The following is a 20487-nucleotide window of genomic DNA, read 5'->3' as shown; positions in this document are numbered from 1 at the left end:
CTTGATGAAATATGTAAACATCACAATACATGTTTGCATTGTGCTAGTCAAGGCACAGAACAAACCCCCCCCCCGATTTGGGAAGTACCAACCTGGCCTGAAGTTATAATGGAGGGAAGAAGATAGAATGCTCGACAAGCTAAACTGTATGTGGGTTTGGGGGGGGTTTGGGAGGTTTTAATTTCTTGCCATATCGCCTAGCAGTTACCATATAACTATCACTTTAACAGCTAATAGGTAGAGTAATAGATACTTTATTTGTCCCCAAGGGGAAATTAAAATTTTACAGATTCTCCAAAAATAAAATAAAACAAAAATGATAAAACCAAACAGTTCCCCACAACCACACATGAAAACATTTGGTTTAGATTAAAGACAGCTGCAACAGTCAATACAGGCTTGTAGGTGGAAGCAACATGAAGTCAGAACTGCTCCAATTGTGCCATAGGCTTATAATTAAAGGCATTAATATTTGGATAAAGCAGTGTCCACCAAAGGAACAGGCCTAATAGGCCTGGACTCCTCCTTTGAAATCACCAGCATTAAGAATGATTCATCAAGATGATGTTGGTACAGAGTGAATCATTTCTGTTGCCGAGTCAGACAGGATGATGTAACTTACATTCCTGGGCAATGCCATGGACAAATTCAGAGTGCAATTCAATGCCCCGCTCCTTGAGCTGTCACCTTATCGTGGTGGAGGGGTTTGCATGTCCCAATGATCCTAGGAGCTATGTTGTCCGGGCCTTTATGCCCCTGGTAGGGCCACCCAAGGCAAACTGGTCCTAGGTGAGGGATGAGACACAGAACGGTTCAACAAACCTCCAATGAAGAATAAAACTTGGACGTTTTCCCTTGCCCGACGCTGGTCACGGGCCCCCTCTGGAGCCAGGCCTGGGGGTGGGGCTCGATGGCAAGCTCCTGGTGGCCGGGCCTGCACCCATGGGGCTCGACCGGGCACAGCCCAAAGAGGTAACGTGGGTCCTCCTTCCCATGGGCTCACCACCTATGGGAGGGGCCAAGGAGGTTGGGTGCAGTGTGAGTTGGGTGGTGGCGGAGGCGGGGACCTTGGCGGTCTGATCCTCGGCTACAGAAACTGGCTCTTGGGACGTGGAATGTCACCTCTCTGAAGGGAAGGAGCCTGAGCTAGTGCGCGAGTCGAGAGGTTCCGCTAGATATAGTCGGACTCACCTCGACGCACAGCTTGGACTCTGGAACCAATCTCCTTGAGAGGGGCTGGACTCTCTACCACTCTGGAGTTGTCCCCGCTGAGGCGCCGAGCAGGTGTGGGCATACTTATTGCCCCCGACTTGGAGCCTCTGCATTGGGGTTTACCCCGGTGGACGAGAGGGTGGCCTCCCTCCGCCGGGTGGGGAAGGGTCCTGACTGTTGTTTGTGCATGCCGAACAGCAGTTTGGAGTATCCACCCTTTTGGAGTCTCTGAGGGGTGCTAGAGGGCATACCTTCTGGGATTCCCTCGCTTTGCTGGGAGACTTCAATGCTCACGTGGGCAATGACAGTGAGACCTGGAAGGGCGTGATTGGGAGGAATGGCCCCGATCTGAACCCAGCGGTGTTTTGTTATTGGACTTCTGTGCTCGCCACGGATTGTCCATAACGAACACCATGTTCAAGCATAAGGGTGTTCATATGTGCACTTGGCACCAGGACACCCTAGGCCTCAGGTCGATGATCGACTTTGTGGTGTGTCGCCGGACTTGCGCCATATGTCTTGGACACTCGGGTGAAGAGAGGGGCGGAGCTGTCAACTGATCACCACCTGGTGGTGAGTTGGCTTCGATGGTGGGGGAAGATGCCGGTCAGACCTGGTAGGCCCAAACGTGTTGTGAGGGTCTGCTGGGAACGGCTGGCAGAGTCCCCTGTCAGAAGTAGCTTCAACTCCCACCTCCGCAGAACTTCAACCACGCCCCGAGGGAGGTGGGGACATTGAGTCGAATGGGCCATGTTCCGTGCCTCTATTGTTGAGGCGGCTGACGGAGCTGTGGCCGCAAGGTGGTCGGTGCCTGTGCGGCGGCAATCCCCAACCCGCTGGTGGACACCGGCGTGAGGGATGCCGTCAAGCTGAAGAAGGAGTCCTATAGGACTTTTTGTCCTGTGGGTCTCTGGAGGCAGCTGATAGGTACCGCAGGCCAAGCGGAACGCGGCCGGTTGTTGCTGAGGCAAAACTCGGGCATGGGAGGAGTTTGGAGAGGCCATGGAGAACGACTTTGGACGGCTTCGAGGAGATTCTGGTCCACCGTCCGCGCCTCAGGAGGGGAAGCAGTGCAGTGTCAACACCGTATATGGTGGGGATGGTGCGCTGCTGACCTCAATTCGGGACGTTGTGGGTCGGTGGGGGGAGTACTTCAAAGACCTCCTCAATCCCACTAACATGCCTTCCACGAGGAAGCAGAGCCTGGGGACTCTGAGGTGGGCTCTCCCATCTCTGGGACTGAAGTCACCGAGGTGGTCAAAAACTCCTTGGTGGCAGGGCCCGGGGTGGATGAGATACCGGAGTTCCTTAAGGCTCTGGATGTTGTAGGACTGTCTTGGTTGACACGCCTCTGCAACATCGCATGGACATCGGGACAGTGCCTCTGGATTGGCAGACCGGGGTGGTGGTCCCCTCTTTAAAAGGGGACCGGAGGGTGTGTTCCAACTATAGAGGGATCACACTCCTCAGCCTCCCTGGAAAAGTCTATTCGGGGTTCTGGAGAGGAGGGTCCGTCGGATAGTGAACCTCGGATTCAGGAGGAACAGTGTGGTTTTAGCCCTGGTCGCGGAACAGTGGACCAGCTCTTCACCCTTAGCAGAGTCCTGGAGGGTGCATGGGAGTTTGCCCACCGGTCTACATGTGTTTTGTGGACTTGGAAAAGGCATTCGACCGTGTCCCTCGGGAATCCTGTGGGGGTGCTCGGGAGTATGGGGTACGGACCCCTGATAAGAGCTGTTCGGTCCCTGTACAACCGGTGTCAGAGCTTGGTCCGCATTGCCGGCAGTAAGTCGAGCCCGCTTCCAGTGAGAGTTGGACTCCGCCAGGGCTGCCCTTTGTCACCGATTCTGTTCATAACTTTTATGGACAGAATTTCTAGGCGCAGCCAGGGTGTTGAAGGGGTCCGGTTTGGTGGACTCAGGATTGGGTCACTGCTTTTTGCAGATGATGTTGTCCTGTTTGCTTCATCAGGCCATGATCTTCAGCTCTCTCTGGAGCGGTTCGCAACTGAGTGTGAAGCGGCTGGGATGAGAATCAGCACCTCCAAATCCGAGACCATGGTCCTCAGCCGGAAAAGGGTGGAGTGCCCTCTCAGGGTTGGGGGCGAGATCCTGCCCCAAGTGGAGGAGTTTAACACTAGAATTACCAGAGCCTACGAAAAAACTCGTAATTCCGTCCCACCTTAAACTGCTTCTTAAATCCCTTCACACCTCTCCGCCAGCGTCCTTTGTTCTCTAAATGTGCTGATAAAGAGAAGCTCGGAGCAGCCGGCTATTCCATCCCCCCACCAATTTAGAACGTACACGAACTTCTCTCAGCTCATGCCTTGATTGAGTATCTGGGAGTGAAGTGGAGTTTTAGAGTGAAATAATAGATCGTTGTTTGCACACACGCATTTCATGTCTGTTCCGTTTCTACAGTAATCTGTGTCAACACATTGTTAAAACAGAAACTTTTTTTATATTCTAGTAGTAGATGACAAAATGTAGGCATAAACTATATAATGTATGAAGCCTGAAGTCCAAATAGCAAAGAAACATTTTCACAAGAATAACACAATTGCACTTTTATTCAAACATATAACTGCAGAAAGAAAAAGCCGCCTTAACATGCGACATTGACACCAGTTTACTATAACTGACTCCGTGGTTCAATAGATACAGCCCCCGCTTGGGAATCAAGGGGTCACGGTTTCGATCCTGCGCCCCTCCCTTTTGAGAAGTAAACTGTTCTTAGTCTTACTGTTTTAGAATAAAAACATACATTTGATTTCAGTCTGTAACAGCCGTGCAATTTATGATCTTTGTAAAGGTTAGCTTTTTTTTTTTTATTCACTTTTCACTCTCTCAGTCGCGTTCAGAATCAATCCATACAACCCCATCTGACACGGCTGTTTTCACTAAAGACGCCGCTATAGCTCTGCAGTGTACCACGATGCATACTAACGCCAGGTTCTGACACACAAACGCTGGCGAAGCTGCCTTCTTCGTATCTCACCGTCACTTGCTTTTTCTTTTATTCAGTTTTATTGAGTGTTCCTGCCAGTCCCGCATGTTGCTGTATGCTTTTTCTTTTGTACCCCAGGACATGCAGAAGAAAGAATGGTAAAGACCAACCGGGCGCTATATGCAATCATCAGACACTCCCCATCTGCCCGTGTCGTTCAAACACAGGAACATATATTGGTGTAAAAGTATAACAAAAGTGCACTTTTATTCAAGTGCACTTTTTCCATCGCCTTTTCCTGTAAGAAGCAGTGTACACACTTCTCTCTATGCTGTGGTTTCTATTACACACCTGAAAGAAAGAGACAATACATATGAACATATCCAGCATACAGCAACATGCGGGACTGGCAGGAACACTCAATAAAACTGAATAAAAAGAAAAGCAAGTGACGGTGAGATACTGAAGAAGGCAGCTTCGCCAGCGTTTGTGTGTCAGAACCGGGGCGTTAGTATGCATCGTGGTACACTGCAGAGCTATAGCGCCTTTAGTGAAAACAGCCGTGTCAGATGGGGTTGTATGGATTGATTCTGAACGCCACTGAGAGAGTGAAAAGTGAATAAAAAAAAAAAAGCTAACCTTTACAAAGATCATAAATTGCACCGCTGTTACAGACTGAAATCAAATGTATGTTTTTATTCTAAAACAGTAAGACTAAGAACAGTTTACTTCTCAAAAGGGAGGGGCGCAGGATCGAACCTGCGGACCCCTTTGATCCCCAAGCGGGACTGTATCTATTGAACCACGGAGTCAGTTATAGTAAACTGTGTCAATGTCGCATGTTAAGGGCTTTTTCTTTTCTGCAGTTATATGTTTGAATAAAAGTGCAATTGTGTTATTCTTGTGAAAATGTTTCTTTGCTATTTGGACTTCAGGCTTCATACATTATATAGTTTATGCCTACATTTTGTCATCTACTACTAGAATATAAAAAAAGTTTCTGTTTTAACAATGTGTTGACACAGATTACTGTAGAAACGGAACAGACATGAAATGCGTGTGTTCCAAACAACGATCTATTATTTCACTCTAAATCTCCACTTCACTCCCAGATACTCAATCAAGGCATGAGCTGAGAGAAGTTCGTGCACGTTCTAAATTGGTGGGGATGGAATAGCCGGCTTCTCTTTATCAGCACATTTAGAAGACAAAGGGCGCATGAGAGGTGTGAAGGGATTTAAGAAGCAGTTTAAGGTGGGACGGAATTACGAGTTTTTTCGTAGGCTCTGGTAATTCTAGTGTTAAGTATCTCGGGGTCTTGTTCACGAGTGAGGGAAGAATGGATCGCGAGATTGACAGGCGGATCGGTGTGGCGTCCGCAGTGATGCGGGCTCTGCATCGGTCTGTCGTGGTGAAAAAAGAGCTGAGCCGTAAGGCAAAGCTCTCAGTTTACCAGTCGATCTACGTTCCTATCCTCACCTATGGTCATGAGCTATGGGTAGTGACCGAAAGAACGAGATCGCGAATACAAGCGGCTGAAATGAGTTTCCTCCGCAGGGTGTCTGGGCTTTCCCTTAAAGATAGGGTGAGGAGCTCAGTCATTTGGGGGGGGCTCAGAGTAGAGCCGCTGCTCCTCCGCATCGAGAGGAGTCAGATGAGGTAGCTCGGGCATCTGATCAGGATGCCTCCTGGACGCCTCCCTGGTGAGGTGTTCCAGGCACGTCCAACCGGGAGGAGGCCCCGGGGAAGACCCAGGACACGCTGGAGGGACTGTCTCCCGACTGGCCTGGAAGAAGTGGCCGGGGAGAGGGAAGTCTGGGCTTCTCTGCTTAAGCTGCTACCCCCGCGACCCGACCTCGGAAAAGTGGAAGAGGATGGATGGATGGATGGATGAATTCAATGCCTGGATCACACATTTAGTATACTGTGTTCCCTTTTTCATCACTGCATATTCATAAAAATCTCTAGTCTTCCTTTTTTTCCCCACTCAGTCTGATGAAACCCCATCCTGCAATTTTCTTTTAGATAGATAGATAGAAAATACTTTATTTGTCCCCAAGGGGCAATTCAAATTTTACATAAGCTCCAAAAAATAAATGATAAAACAAATACCCACCCCCACAAACACATATAAAAACTTCTGGCTTGAATAACAAATGTCAATGACAGGCTTGGAGGTGGCAGTAAGCTGATGTCTGATCTGCTCAGATTGTGCCACAGGTTTATATTTAAAAGCATTAATATTTGGATAGAGCAGTGTCCATAAATGGAAAAGGCCAGTAACGCACTTGATTTCTTGTCTGAAGTCACCAACATTAAGAATGATTCATCAAAAAGACATGGAACAGAGTGAATCAAGTCTGTTGCTGAGTCAGACAGGATGATGTAACTTACTTTCTTGGACAGTGACATGGATGAATTAAGTCCACAATTCAATGCCTGGATAACACATTTAGTTTTAATTGTGCTGTGCTCTCTTTTTCATCACTGCATATTCACAAAAATCTCCAGTCCCCCTCTTGCTTTTTCCACTCGGTCTGATTAACATAATAATCATTAAATAATAAACATTTAATAATAAACTTTTTCCATCCATCAAGAGGATCCATCCTCTTCCACTTATCCGAGATCGGGTCACAGGGGCAGCAGCTTGATCAGAGATACCCAGACTTCCCTCTCCCCGGCCACTTCTTCTAGCTGTTCCGGGGGAATCCCAAGGTGTTCCCAGGCCAGCCGAGAGACATAGTCCCTTCAGCGTGTCCTGGGTCTTCCCCGGGGCCTCCTAACGGTTAGACGTTCCCTGAAAACCTCACTAGGGAGGCGTCCATGAGGCATCCTGATCAGATGCCCGAGCCACCTCATCGGACTCCTGTTGATGCAGAGGATAAGCGGCTCTACTCTGAGTCCCTCCCAGATGACTGAGCTTCTCATCCTATCTTTAAGAGAAAGCCCAGACACCCTGCCAAGGAAACTCATTTCAGCCGCTTGTGTTTGCGATCTCGTTCTTTCGGTCACTACCTATGGCTCATGACCGTAGGCGAGGATAGGAACGTAGATTGACTGGTAAATTGAGAGCTTTGTCTTATGGCTCAGCTCCTTTTTCACCACGACAGACCGATGCAGAGCCCGCATCACTGCGGACGCAGCAACGATCCGCCTGTCAATTTCAAGCTCCATTCTTCCCTCACTCGTGAACAAGACCCCAAGATACTTGAACTCCTCCACTTGGGGCAGGATCTCGCTCCCAAGCCTGAGAGAGCACTCCACCCTTTTCCGGCTGAGGACCATATTTTTGAATTTGGAGGTGCTGATTCCCATCCCAGCTGCTTCACACTCAGCTGCGAACCAATCCAGAGAGAGCTCAAGATCACAGCCTGATGAAGCAAACAGGACAACATCATCTGCAAAAAGCAGTGAACCAATCCTTAGTCCACCAAACCAGACCCCCTCAATGCCGTGGCTGCGCCTAGAAATTCTGTCCATAAAAGTTATGAGCAGAATCGGTGACAAAGGGCAGCCCTGGGAGTCCAACTCTCACTGGAAATGGGTTTGACTGCCGGCAATGCGGACCAAGCTCTGACACTGATCATACAGGGACCGAACAGCCCTTATCATGGGGTCAGGTACCCCGTACTCTCGGAGTACCCCAACAGGATTCCCCAAGGGACACGGTTGAACGGCTTTTCCAAGTCCACAAAACACATGTAAATTGGTTGGGCAAACTCCCATGCACCCTCCGGAACCCTGCTAAGGGTGTAGAGCTGGTCCACTTTTCCGCGACCAGGACAAAAACCACACTGCTCCTCTGGAATTGGAGGTTCGAATATCTGATGGACCCTCCTCTCCAGAACCCCCGAATAGACTTTTCCAGGTAGGCTGAGTAGTGTGAGCCCTCTGTAGGTGGAACACACCCTCTGGTCCCCCTTCTTAAAGCGGGGGACTACCACCCCGGTCTGCCATTCCAGAGGCACTCTCCCTGATGTTCATGCGATGTTGCAGAGGCGTATCAACCAAGACAGTCCTACAACATCCAGAGCCTTGAGGAACTCGAGGCGTATCTAATACACCCCTGGGGACCTGCCACCGAGGAGTTTTTTTTTACTATCACGGTGGCCTCAGTCCCAGAGATGGGGGAGCCCACCTCCGAGTTCCCAGGCTCTGCTTCCTCATTGGAAGGCATGTTAGTGGGATTGAGGAGGTCTTCAAAATACTCCCCCCACTGACCCCAAAACGTCCCGAGTCGAGGTCAGCAGCGCACCATCCCCACCATATACAGTGTTGACACTGCACTGCTTCCCCCTCCCGAGAGGCCGGATGGTGGACGAGAATCTCCTCAAAGCCGTACAAAAGTCATTCCCTATGGCCTCCCCAAACTCCTCCCATGCCCGAGTTTTTGCCTCGGCAACCACCAAAACCGCATTCCACTTGGCCTGCCGGTACCTATCAGCTGCCTCCAGAGTCCCACAGGACAAAAGGGTCCTGTAATACTCCTTCTTCAGCTTGACGGCATCCCTCACCGTCGGTGTCCACCAAAGGGTTTGGGGATTGCCACCACGACAGGTACCGACCACCTTACGGCCACAGCTCCAGTCAGCCTCCTCAACAATAGAGGCACGGAACATGGCCCATTCAGACTCAATGTCCCCCACCTCCCTCGAGATGTGATCGAAGTTCTGCCGGAGGTGGGAGTTGAAGCTACTTCTGACAGGTGACTCTGCCAGACGTTCCCAGAAGACCCTCACAACACGTTTGGGCCTACCAGGCCTGACCGGCATCCTCCCCTCATCATCGAAGCCTACTCACCACCAGGTGGTGATCAGTTGACAGCTCCGCCCCTCTCTTCACCCAAGTGTGCAAGACATGTGGCCGCAGGTCCGACGACACGACCACAAAGTCGAGGCCTAGGGTGTCCTGGTGCCAAGTGCACATATGAACACCCCTATGCTTGAACATGATGTTCGTTATGGACAATCCAATTAATTAATATAAAACCAAGACTCTGGATATCTCCAGATATTATGAAGCATTTGGCAATCAACTTCCATAAGGCCTTTGTACACTGTCTCTATGTTATTCCCCTCTTTAGAAAAGATAAAGAAACAATAGGTGAAATAAAACTCATGAGGAGTGCCCTGATCGACCGGAAAGGTAGTGCAGGTAGATCGCGTTGCATTCAAAAAAAATTTTTTTAGATGTTAGTCTATCATATCCTCTCTATGGCATTTGCCACTTGATTGACATACAGCCATTCTGAGATCCCTTTTCTTCTAACACACGGGTCATGCCGCACGCACAATCAAATGCACGAGTTACTGCAAAACTTCAGCTATGTAAGTGATCTAGTCAGCCTTCCAATTTATATCGACTAAAGAAGAGTATGAAAAAAAAATTGGGGGGGTTGGACATTTGGAATTGGAAGAGGAGTTTTTTTCTCACAATGTCACAATTGAAATGCATTTGTCTGATCTGTCAATCTATCATTGCTATTCCAAAGAAGGAAAATGTGGAAAGGCACTTTCAAACTGTTCATAAAAACTACGAAACTGACTTCCTTCTGAAAAGCAATCTGAGAAAGAAAAAGGAGAGGGAACTAAAATCGCAGTTAATCGGACAGCCGTCGTTTTTCATTTGGCTGAATTCAGAAGCAAAGGCAGACACTGAAGCATCGTTCCAGGTGAGTCACTCGATCGTTAAGCATAAGAAGTCCTTCCAAGATGGAGAGATGATATAAGAGGCCTTCGTTGAGGCAGATGGCTAGGGGAAAATTTCTGCAGAGATTCTGAGACGCCTGGCCAGAGATACAGGAGTTTCTCCTTGTCATTAAACATGCAGAATACAAGCAACTTAATGACGATCAATGCCTGCTAGACTTGCCATTTTTTACCGATCTGAGCAACATGTTAAACAAGCTTAATTTATAGCTGCAAGGAAAAGACAAAACAATAGTCAATATGATTAGCTCAGTTAATGCTTTTAAACGAAAAATGCAATGGCCGTCCTCAAAGCTACAGCGCCATGATTTGGGGAATATCCAAAACCTTGCGTCAGAGCTGGACACGCAATGGAAGGCATGTGCACAACTTGACTGCATACGCTACAAAGCAGATTGAAAATTGTGTGTCAGACTTTGACAGTCGGTTTCAAGACTCAGCTTTACTTGAGCCAATTGATACATTTATGTGCTATCCATTTAGGGAAGAGAAATTGCAACACTGTTTCACCTAAAACTCCTCTACAGTGGAGGATGAGATTTTGACACTACAGGATGACATTCAGCTGAAGAATGGGGCTCATGGACAGTTTTGGAACTTACTAACAGAGGAAAAGTACCCAAACATAAAGGAAATGTGCTACCTCCTTGACTACATTATTCAGCTGTATTTATTTATGCCTTTTCCCACTTGATTATTAAGTCCAAATACCGTAGTGACCATAAATGTATTGAATTGTTATTGTGCCATAAGGGTTATTCAGTTATGCAAGGTACACCAACATATATTTTATATATAAAGTGAGTGTGTGTGTATATATATATATATATAACATTTTTAATGTAGGTAGATCATTTTGACCTGGTCATTTTTAAAGTAGCTTGCAAGCCGAAAAAGTGTGGGCACCCCTGTTCTAACTCTAACAGAGATCTTAATTCTAGATGTTTGTTTCCCCCAACCCATAAATTCAGTCTTGGAACAGGCTGCTGTCGCTTGTTATTAGGATTATGGAATTCTTTCCCAGAACAGCTAAGAGAGTTTCGTACTTTCAGTAGTTTTGAACTTCAATGAACATTTCTGTTTATTGTATGGCGTTTACTTGATTTTAATTTACATTAATTTTGCACACCAGTTTAAAATTTTACATACTTATTTTTGCTCAATACTTTTTAAAATAACATTGGTTGTACTACTGTTTTCATTATTTATAAAACATCTTATGATGCAATTATACACAATAGGCATTGTACAAACAAAAGCATCTTTATAATTAATAAACCATTACTGAAATTAATTTTTAAACATTGATTCTCATTTCCTCTTGGTTAACGTCAATATATTTAAAGGCTGAAATGCCAACAGCTAAAAACAAACATGTAATAATGTTATGACTGCAAACAAATAATTAGGCTTTTCATCTAATAATTTTGCACTAAGATTGATAAATACTTGTATGAAATCATAAACATAATAACACCAACACCGGCTTATGGAAAAACACTCATTACATATTTGTTTCAAATCCAAAAGAATATTTTAGTTTTAAGTTGTCCATGTCATAATGGAACAAAACAATACCCCAGGATTGTTCACTTCTTTAACTTAAAGTCTTAATCTAGCCTTGTTTAAGAATAATATTGGTTAAACAATGTGTTGCACATTTTGTGTCTAGGCGGTGATCGATATACGCAAAACGAGAACTTATTCATTCCGCGACGAGTACAAAACTGCATTGTATAAAGACTTATAAACTGGAAATAAATTAACGCGGTTACTGGTTTAATTTTCAAATGTTTTAGCACATAAAAATGATGCAACAGATCTCGATCCTGTAAAACGTTTGCCAATGAAGATAAATTAAAAACAAACCATATATTAAACCCCGGCTTCTAGTTACGCCGCATCTACGTTAAACTAACCTGCTTTAAAAACGAACAGCAGATTAAGCACATATCGTAACCCGTTAAATCAACGTCAGGGTCTGGGGATCGTAACCTATGAAGGCACAATCGACAAGGTAGAAACGCTAGTCCATCACAGGGCCTAATAATGTACGCATTCACACCCACACTAGACCAGTTCAGAATTGGACTTAACTTTACATGCACGTCTCCGGAGAACCCAGTACTAATTCCACACAGACATGGGAAAAACGCCTTATTAATTCAATTGGAAAAGTTTCTTATAACGTAATATCTGGTTATCACAATAAAATGAAAAGTAGGACCGTTGCTTTTTTGGAAAATAAACACTTACCAGTGCGTCAACATTTTTCCCAATTACAAGATTTGGTTTCCTCTTCTTTAAAACGGCTTTCAAGCTTGCTCCTGATGGTTTCTTCATTTTACAGAGTTTCTTAATTAAATATGCCTGCCAATACTTGGGAATAGAATTCAAACATAAAGTGAAAGGCACTGCAAACAAACTGAAACTGCCGCCTCTCTCTGACAACACGTTTACGTCACTCTCCAGAGCAAAGTCTTTCTTACCGTAAAGAAGATTCCGGAAACGGAAGCCACAGAGCCGAGAGCATTTTGGGAATTTGAGTTGCTTCATTACCATGAAAAATAAGCAGGCAGTATATAAACTATACAGTGATTGTAAACGTGTCCATGGTATACGTTTAATCCAGTAGATAGAACGAGTTTCCCCAGCATGAGTATATATATATTTATATAGGCATGTCTTTGGATTTAATTATTTATGTATAATAATAAATTAATGATATTATATAGTTGTGTGAGAGTGAATTCATAAAATATGTTTAAACTATATACGTTTTATACTTAATTTGAAGAGTTATAGAATTTAAATGGTTAGTTACAACTAGCCTAAGGTGGAAATATGTTTTCTCTAACTTTTAAATGAAAGGTTAACACAAATATTAAGTACTAGTGCTTCCTGGAGCCATTAATGTACATTTTGGATAGTCTACATTTTTTATTGTTATATGCATTTGACCACAGCTAGTATTTGAACTAAAAAAGTAAGTCATGGGAAGCTGTACACACAACTCCGTGCACCCATCTGATTAACCCCCACCCATATATGTAATATTGAATTCTTCAGGTTTCCATATTCTCAAAATTTCACCAATCTGTATTGTCATGATTAATGGTTAATTTATTTTATGTACCCTCCATGGATCTGGCATCAAGAAAAAAAGGAGCTGCTAATCTTAATACTGCAAGGTGCATGACCAGCTCTCAGCATTTTTATGGCACAAATTAACTTAAGTAACTAAAAGAAATTCTTTAGTCAGCAATGACTGTAATAAACCCCTTGGGTAAGAGATGGAGAAACATGGTTACTGCTACTCTGATCTTCCAATGCTCCTTCCAATTGGCTCAGTTTGTTGTGAGTTGGAGCCCCAAACATAGCTAAATAGGTAGATACCTTCAAAATACATTCACAAAACAGGCTAGCAAGTGGCCCACCCAGTCCAGCTTTATTAGACCTACTTCTTGCTGACTTCTGGCCAAACATTTTGAACTTGTCCAAATAATTAGAAAAGTCCCAAAATATATGAAAATTTCGAAACTGTGACTGTAAATCCTCAGCTTGTACAAAGAGGGTTAAACAAAGTATCTTCATTTATAAAGAGTTTATTACAAAACAAACAAGGCAAAATTGCCATAATCTAAAACCAAAATCCAATGACAGAAGCAAATTAAGTCCAGAAAACCATAAAAATCAACAAAAATCGAAATATAAGAATCATCCACCAGTGCAATGATCTCCTGCTCCCGAGCCTTCTCTGCTCTGGCTATTTAAGCCAGAAAAAAAGCAAGCTCAGGAGTGGTGTATTACATCTGTGAAGAAGATCTTTGGAAGTATTGTTTTATTTGTGTCTTTTCTGGATTTTTGTTTAATTCTGGTCTGGTTTCTGGATTTTGTTTACAAATTGGGACTTGTTTGCTCCGGTGGACTGGCACCTTGTCCGGGGTTTGTTTCCTGCTTTGTGCCCTGTATTGGCTGGGATTGGCTCCAGCAGACCCCTGTGACCCTGTAGTTAGGACATAACGGGTTGGATAATGGATGGATGGATGGACTTGTTTGCTGTGCCTTTGCCTTTTTAGGCTACTCCTATTTTCTCATTTTTAAGTATTTCTTGTTACTTTTCACTTTCTGAAATAAATCCTCATTTATAAAGATTTCTTGGTTCATTGTGTCTCCTCAACCCAAAGTGATTTTTTTTGTGATTTCGTTTTTCATGGGGTGTTTATAGATCTGTAAAAGGCATTTTGAACTTTAAAGTCATTTCCCATTTTCTGACACTGGGTAGGCCACAGCACCAGACAGTATTGTAGATTGGAGAGAGGTTAGTTTGGGCAGTCCAGTGGAGATCCTGGTCTGCTCTGGTGCTTATTTGAAGGCCTCACATTATTTTTGCTATGGTCCTGATTCCAGTTCATAACAACAGTGTTCTCTCTAATTCTACTATGTTCAGTGCCTGCACAATGATGCTGTTAGCTCTAACCCTGCTGCTTACTTCAAGTCAGAGGCAAAACCATCTGCATTCATTTCCTCAACTCTGTGAGCTGATCCATACCAGGACCTTCCCAAGACTCTCTGACAGTCAGCCACAAACCGAAGCCAGTGGATTTAAACATGCTGTTTTTTAAGTGCTTGATACCCTTTCAATGTCAAAGTTCTGCACATATTCCCTTTACATGTTCCTTCTCAAGATGCCAACTGAAGACAAATGCATTTGCTGCTTACCACTACTGCAGCTGGAAGATGTAGACATGTCTAAGGATTAACACGGTTTGTCAAGGAGAAATGTATTTTGGAGGAAGTGACTGAAGCAGGATGTATGAAATGGGCACAATTTGTAAATTTGTTTATTGATCTTTTTAACTGCTGTGGCACATTGCTTAGTGCTGGTGCCTCAAAGTTTCAACTGGCTACATGAAGCTTATATGTTCTCCATTGATTTATTGTGAGCATTACCCTAGGCCCTTGAGATTGCCTTACGGTCTTTAAAGATATGCATACAAATTACATCTAATGTACAGACTATAAGCAATAGCTTCAAGAATCAGGATAAGGACAGTCCATTATTTTATTTTATTTTATTTTCACACCCTGTGTATTTGCTTTTCAAGACATTTTTTAGGTAAAAAGCAATGTCATGCTAAACAGTTAGAGACACATTTTTTACTTTGTGATATTCTACTCCATCACATCTGATTTGCATAATAGATTTCTTCCTTCAGGAAAGAGGCCCAAGAATCTGTGATGAAAATGAATTACAGTACTTCCAATTTCATTTCAATATCATAAACATGCTTCAGAAACATAGAAGACATGATTTGACACAGGACGCTTTTCTGCTTTAATGTTAATTTGGGCTTTTTTTTCACATATCCTCTGGAACTCCATAGATCACCATGTAAGCTTCTTTTAGAGATATATTAATTTTCATCTCCCACAAATTTGCCTATGCCTGCTTGCAGTTCATGTCCCTCTGTAATGATTAAACAGACTTCAGATTATCTGCCAAACCTCCTAGTTTAGTATCCTCTGCAAATGTAACCCGCTAGTTACTTATATTCCTACCCAAATCATTTATATATACATGTATCAATAATAGCAGCAGTCCATGTATGCGGAATTCAAACTATAGAAAATGCAATTTAGATGCATACAGTAAAGCAACACAATAGGTGCAATGGAAAGCCACTCCTAAATGTCTGCTAGGTTTAAATATAGTTTTCTGCCATGAAGTGCGATACCAATCAGGGAATGCCACGATGCAACAAGCAGAATCCAATTTTAGGGAAGGGCTGCATAATTAGTATCAACAAATCAGAGCTCGTTTAGAATCTGCTTCTGTGAAAAGAAAGTTCACACCACAACAATGAGTTTATGGTATTAGAATGTTTTTTTAAGAATATTTCCATTGGTTGAACACACTGGTATGGTCCAGACAAAAGTCGAAAATGGAGACTAATGTCTGCGCTTCTAAACAAAAACATAGTAGTGTTGACAGGGCCAAGATGTTTGTAAAACACTGGTATGAATACACTGAAAAGAATGGAGACTACATTGATAAATAATGATTTTCAAAGTTTCCAAAATAAATAATATATAAAGCATATAAAAAAGTACAGAAATAAATTATAGAAACCTTCTAAAGCACCCTCATATATCTACTTTTTCCAGCAAACACACTATCATAAGAGGTCTTTCACTACTCTGCATTTAACTAAATTTTAAAGAGAACATTACAGACTATCACAGAATACTAATGAAAAATAAAATAAAAAAATAAAAGCCCTCAGAAAATGATCTTATTAAATATTAAAACTTTTCATGATGGCTGTACAAATAAGAGGGGGCATGATGGAGAGACAAAAGTGAGAAAAAATGAGTCCAACAACAAACACTTACATAGATACTGTTGGTAATTAATAAAAAGATCATGCAAGATGCAAGAATCACAATTGCATATTTTTGCACCCTTTCAGTCAGAGCATGTGCATTTGCAGTTCTAGAAGGGGACATTGCTCATTGTCTATATCTATATTTATATATAAATGTACTGTATGAAATACTAGCTGTGTAAGCTCGTGCTGTAAAAAGCCTGGGCTCCTAGAAACTATTGAAATTTTCAGAAAAAAAATTGAAATGCAGAGTCTGCGGTTTTGTTTTGCAGACGTGCTGGCCCCCTTGCCTATCAGCGGTTAAGTGAGTTTCTCTCTCCTTGGAGATTTCATTTTGCCGATGTGCTGACCTCGCTTTTGTATTAGCAGCTAAGCGAGTTTGTCTTTCATCTGCAGTTCCACTTTGGCGACGGAGTTGCTTTCTTTCAGCTTTATGCTGTAGCCTTGTACTTCTTTCTTCTTCTGACTCGTTAATTTGGGACCAACTTGCCGGCTCTTTGATCTTCATGCTGTAGCTTTGCACTTCTAGGCCACCTCACATTTCCGTGCCAGACAAACAGACACACACACTTCCACACATAGATGTTTATATATAAGAGAATATCTTATACTACTTAAAGGGTTTAGATCGAGATTTTCTGCTATCATTTGCATTTTGGTTGATTTTGCGACTTCTCTCATCTTCTATCATAGTTCGCTTGTTGTACTGATTTATTTGTGCGAATCTGAGAGAGAGGCTGCGGGCCAAGGGGAGAGGGGTGGGGCCCTCCTCACTCACACGCCAGCCTCTGTTCGAGTCGGTCTACCTCTCGCCACGTGTTGGAGTATACCTTGCCTCTACTTAGCTAGCGATACCTGTTTGTTCAACAGACATTATCATCTACAGATAGTTAAGGAGTAACTTTTGACGTTTTTGAGAGAGAGATCAGAGCTACGTGTTTTTTATAGGGTAGCTGCTGATTGCAAGAGATATCACGGCCCTGTCTTTTTCTCCCCACATATGGGACGCTCTCCTGTCAGAGCTGAACATGATCAAATACAGTGCCAACGTTTTACATTGGAGCATACATACCTTCCGCTTGGCCAGGATTATATTTTTTTAATTCTTCTATTGATTTTTAAAGTTTGTCCTGTTTCACTACTACATGGGAGGAGCCATGGTGGACAGCTAGTATAAGATAAAATTACACTAAGAATAATATTTGTCATGATTTATTTGTTATGGGTTCTGAAATGTGCCACATTTTTTTTCTTTTTCAAATTGTACTGCAATGCTTTTGTATATAATATTGGATTTTTTGCAAGTGCTACATTTAAACTGTATAATTCAGAAATAAGCACTGACAAGGAGTATATAGTAAACCAATAAGTAAGAACATTTCTGGAGGATTCTAAATGACTGTGGAACGTCTACAGTATATAAACATGTGTGCATAATTTCATACACCAGCTAGTCAATAATGGACTGAACATTAGGATTTGGCTATGCATTTCAAAATATGATACAAACAGACTGGGAAAACAAAGTAGTAAACTTCACAATGTACTAAATATTATATACTAGCAAAATCCCCGTGCTTCGCAGCGGAGAAGTAGTGTGTTAAAGAAGTTATGAAAAAGAAAAGGAAACATTTTAAAAATAACGTAACATGATTGTCAATCTAATTGTTTTGTCACTGTTATGAGTGTTACTGTCATATATACTCAGCAAAAAAAGAAACGTCCTCTGACTTTCAACTGTTTTTACTTTCAGTAAACTTAATGTGTAAATATTTGTATGAACAGTAAAAGAGTCAACACCATAAGACATAAACTAAAAATGTTTCACAATGTGTCCCTGAATGAAGGGAGGCTCAAAATCAAAAGTACCAGTCAGTATCTGGTGTAGCCACCAGCTGCTTGAAGTACTGCAGTGCATCTCCTCCTCATGGACTGGACCAGATTTGTCAGTTCTTGCTGTGAGATGTTACCCCACTCTTCCACCAAGGCACCTGCAAGTTCCTGGACATTTCTGGGGGGAATGGCCCTAGCCCTCACCCTGCGATCCAACAGGTCCCAGACGTGCTCAATGGGATTGAGATCCGGGCTCTTCCACTGCGAGGATGATCAGCTGTCCTTCCTGTCTCCCCTGTAGCTGTCTTAGGCGTCTCACAGTGCAGACATGGCAATTTATTGCCCTAGCCACATCAGCAGTCCTCATGCCTCCCTGCAGCATGCCTAATGCACTTTCATGCAAATGAACAGGGACCCTGGGCATCTTTCTTTGGGTTTTTTTCACAGTCGGTAGACAAGTCTCTTTATGGCGCTTTTTCACTGCATAGTACGGCACGACACGGTTCAGTTCAGCTAACTTTTGGGGGGTTTTCCACTGGGAACAGTACCTGGTACCTGGTCCTTTTTTTAGTACCACCTCAGCCGAGGTTCCAAGCGCCGAACCGCTACCAAAACGTGACGTGTAAACTCTGCTGGTCACTGATTGGCCGGAGAAAATCGTCATTACTGCGTCACTGGCTATTCTTTTCTTTAAAGGTACACACACGCGGAAGTTTGTGTTCCGTCTCTCCATCGCTGGACACAGTTTGTTGCATAAGTGGATGAATGTTTCTTCAGACATTCGAAAGTTCTCCAGCCACTGAGTGTTTGTAAAACCGGGAACAATCACATCCCACCACTCTAAAGCACGGTTAAATGTCCAAACAGATGGTCTGTTGCGGCGACTTTTTTGCAAAATGTGGAAGATCTGTAATATACAGAATCAGCATTTTAATGTTACACTGGCAGTTAAGTTCATTTTATGCTTTGCAACAGTGATAAAAGTTAGCTAGTGATGTGCTTTTTTTAGATGCTTACCCTTGCGCGTCGTCGAGCTAAAGTGTTGTTGTTGTCTGCGTGTTGTTGTAAAAGTTCCACGGTGTCACGCAGTAGAGGCGGCGAACTATAACGACACGCGAATAATCCCGCCCACTCTAAAGTGGTACTAAACTGCAGTCGAAACGCAAACTGAGCTAAACTGAGCCGAACCAAGGTGAGCTGTACTGAACCGTGCTGTGCCGTACTATGCAGTGGAAAAGCGCCTATAGTGTCCTGCGTTTTTAGAACTGTGACCTTAAATGCCTACTTTCTGTAAGCTGTTAAGGTCCTAACGACCATTCCACAGGTGCATGTTAATTAATTGATTACGTTAATTGAACATGCATGGAAAACATTGTTTAAACCCTTTACAATGAAGATCTGTAAAGTTATTTGGATTTTTAAAACATTATTGTTGAAATACACAGTCCTGAAAAAGGGACGCTTTTTTGCTGAGTATATATATATATATATATATATATATATATATATATATATATATATATATATATATATATATATATATATATATATATATATATTGTCAGGGATGCCAGGGACCATGGCCCGGCCGGGACGCCAGGATGGACCGGAAGAGGGTCAGAGCCCTGCCTGGATCACGTGGGGTTTGCCTTCCGGTTGCTTTGGGGCCACGGGTCAAGGGCATGGAAGCCTTTCCCTGTAGGGGCCCGTGGTCACCGCCGGAGGCGCACCGATGTCTTGGAGACTTGTTGCCCCAGCACTTCCACCACACCAGGAAGTGCTGGGGGGAAGATTTATGACGGCGCCCGGAGAGCAGCCGGAGGACAGCGGCACTTCCGCCACGCTGGGGCGTGGCTAGAGGAGGAATGCCGGGAAAACCTGGGGCTCATCCGGGTCCTCTATAAAAGGGGCCGTCTCCATTCATTCAAGGCTAGAGTCGGGTGGGAAGGAGGACGAGACAAGAGGAGCTGTGGAGGCGGCCCAAAGACAAGGCATTGTGGCCAGGACTGTGATTGGTTTGGGGTTTGTGCACGTGACTAGGTCTGTGTGACCAATGGACTGGGGTCTTTGTGACCATATTATTGTATATATTGTGTTTAATAAACGTGTGGTGGTTTTAAGACAACATGTCCGCCTGTCTGTGTCCGGGCCAAGTTCACTATATATATATATATATATCTATACTAATAAAAGGCAAAGCCCTCACTCACTCACTGACTCACTCACTGACTCATCACTAATTCTCCAACTTCCCGTGTAGGTAGAAGGCTGAAATTTGGCAGGTTCATTCCTTACAGCTTCCTTACAAAAGTTGGGCAGGTTTTATATCGAAATTCTACGCGTAATGGTCATAACTGGAAGCAGTTTTCTCCATTTACTGTAATGGAGATGAGCTT

General features: G+C 43.7%; 1 protein-coding gene across 1 annotated transcript in view; it reads right to left on the bottom strand.

Annotated features, from left to right (window-relative positions):
* The window catches only part of cenpw (centromere protein W), a 42170-nt gene extending 29789 nt beyond the window's left edge, over positions 1–12381 (bottom strand). Inside the window, exon 1 of the mRNA XM_039747818.1 lies at positions 12126–12381. Coding sequence (XP_039603752.1) covers positions 12126–12212 — 87 coding nt within the window. The 5' untranslated portion in view covers positions 12213–12381. The remainder of the gene's footprint in view (positions 1–12125) is intronic.
* Positions 12382–20487: the final 8106 nt, after the last annotated feature.

Source organism: Polypterus senegalus, chromosome 3 (assembly GCF_016835505.1).
Source record: "Polypterus senegalus isolate Bchr_013 chromosome 3, ASM1683550v1, whole genome shotgun sequence".
NCBI lineage: Eukaryota > Metazoa > Chordata > Cladistia > Polypteriformes > Polypteridae > Polypterus > Polypterus senegalus.
The sequence above is the reverse complement of the archived record's forward strand: the minus strand, read 5'-3'. Positions and strand labels throughout refer to the sequence as shown.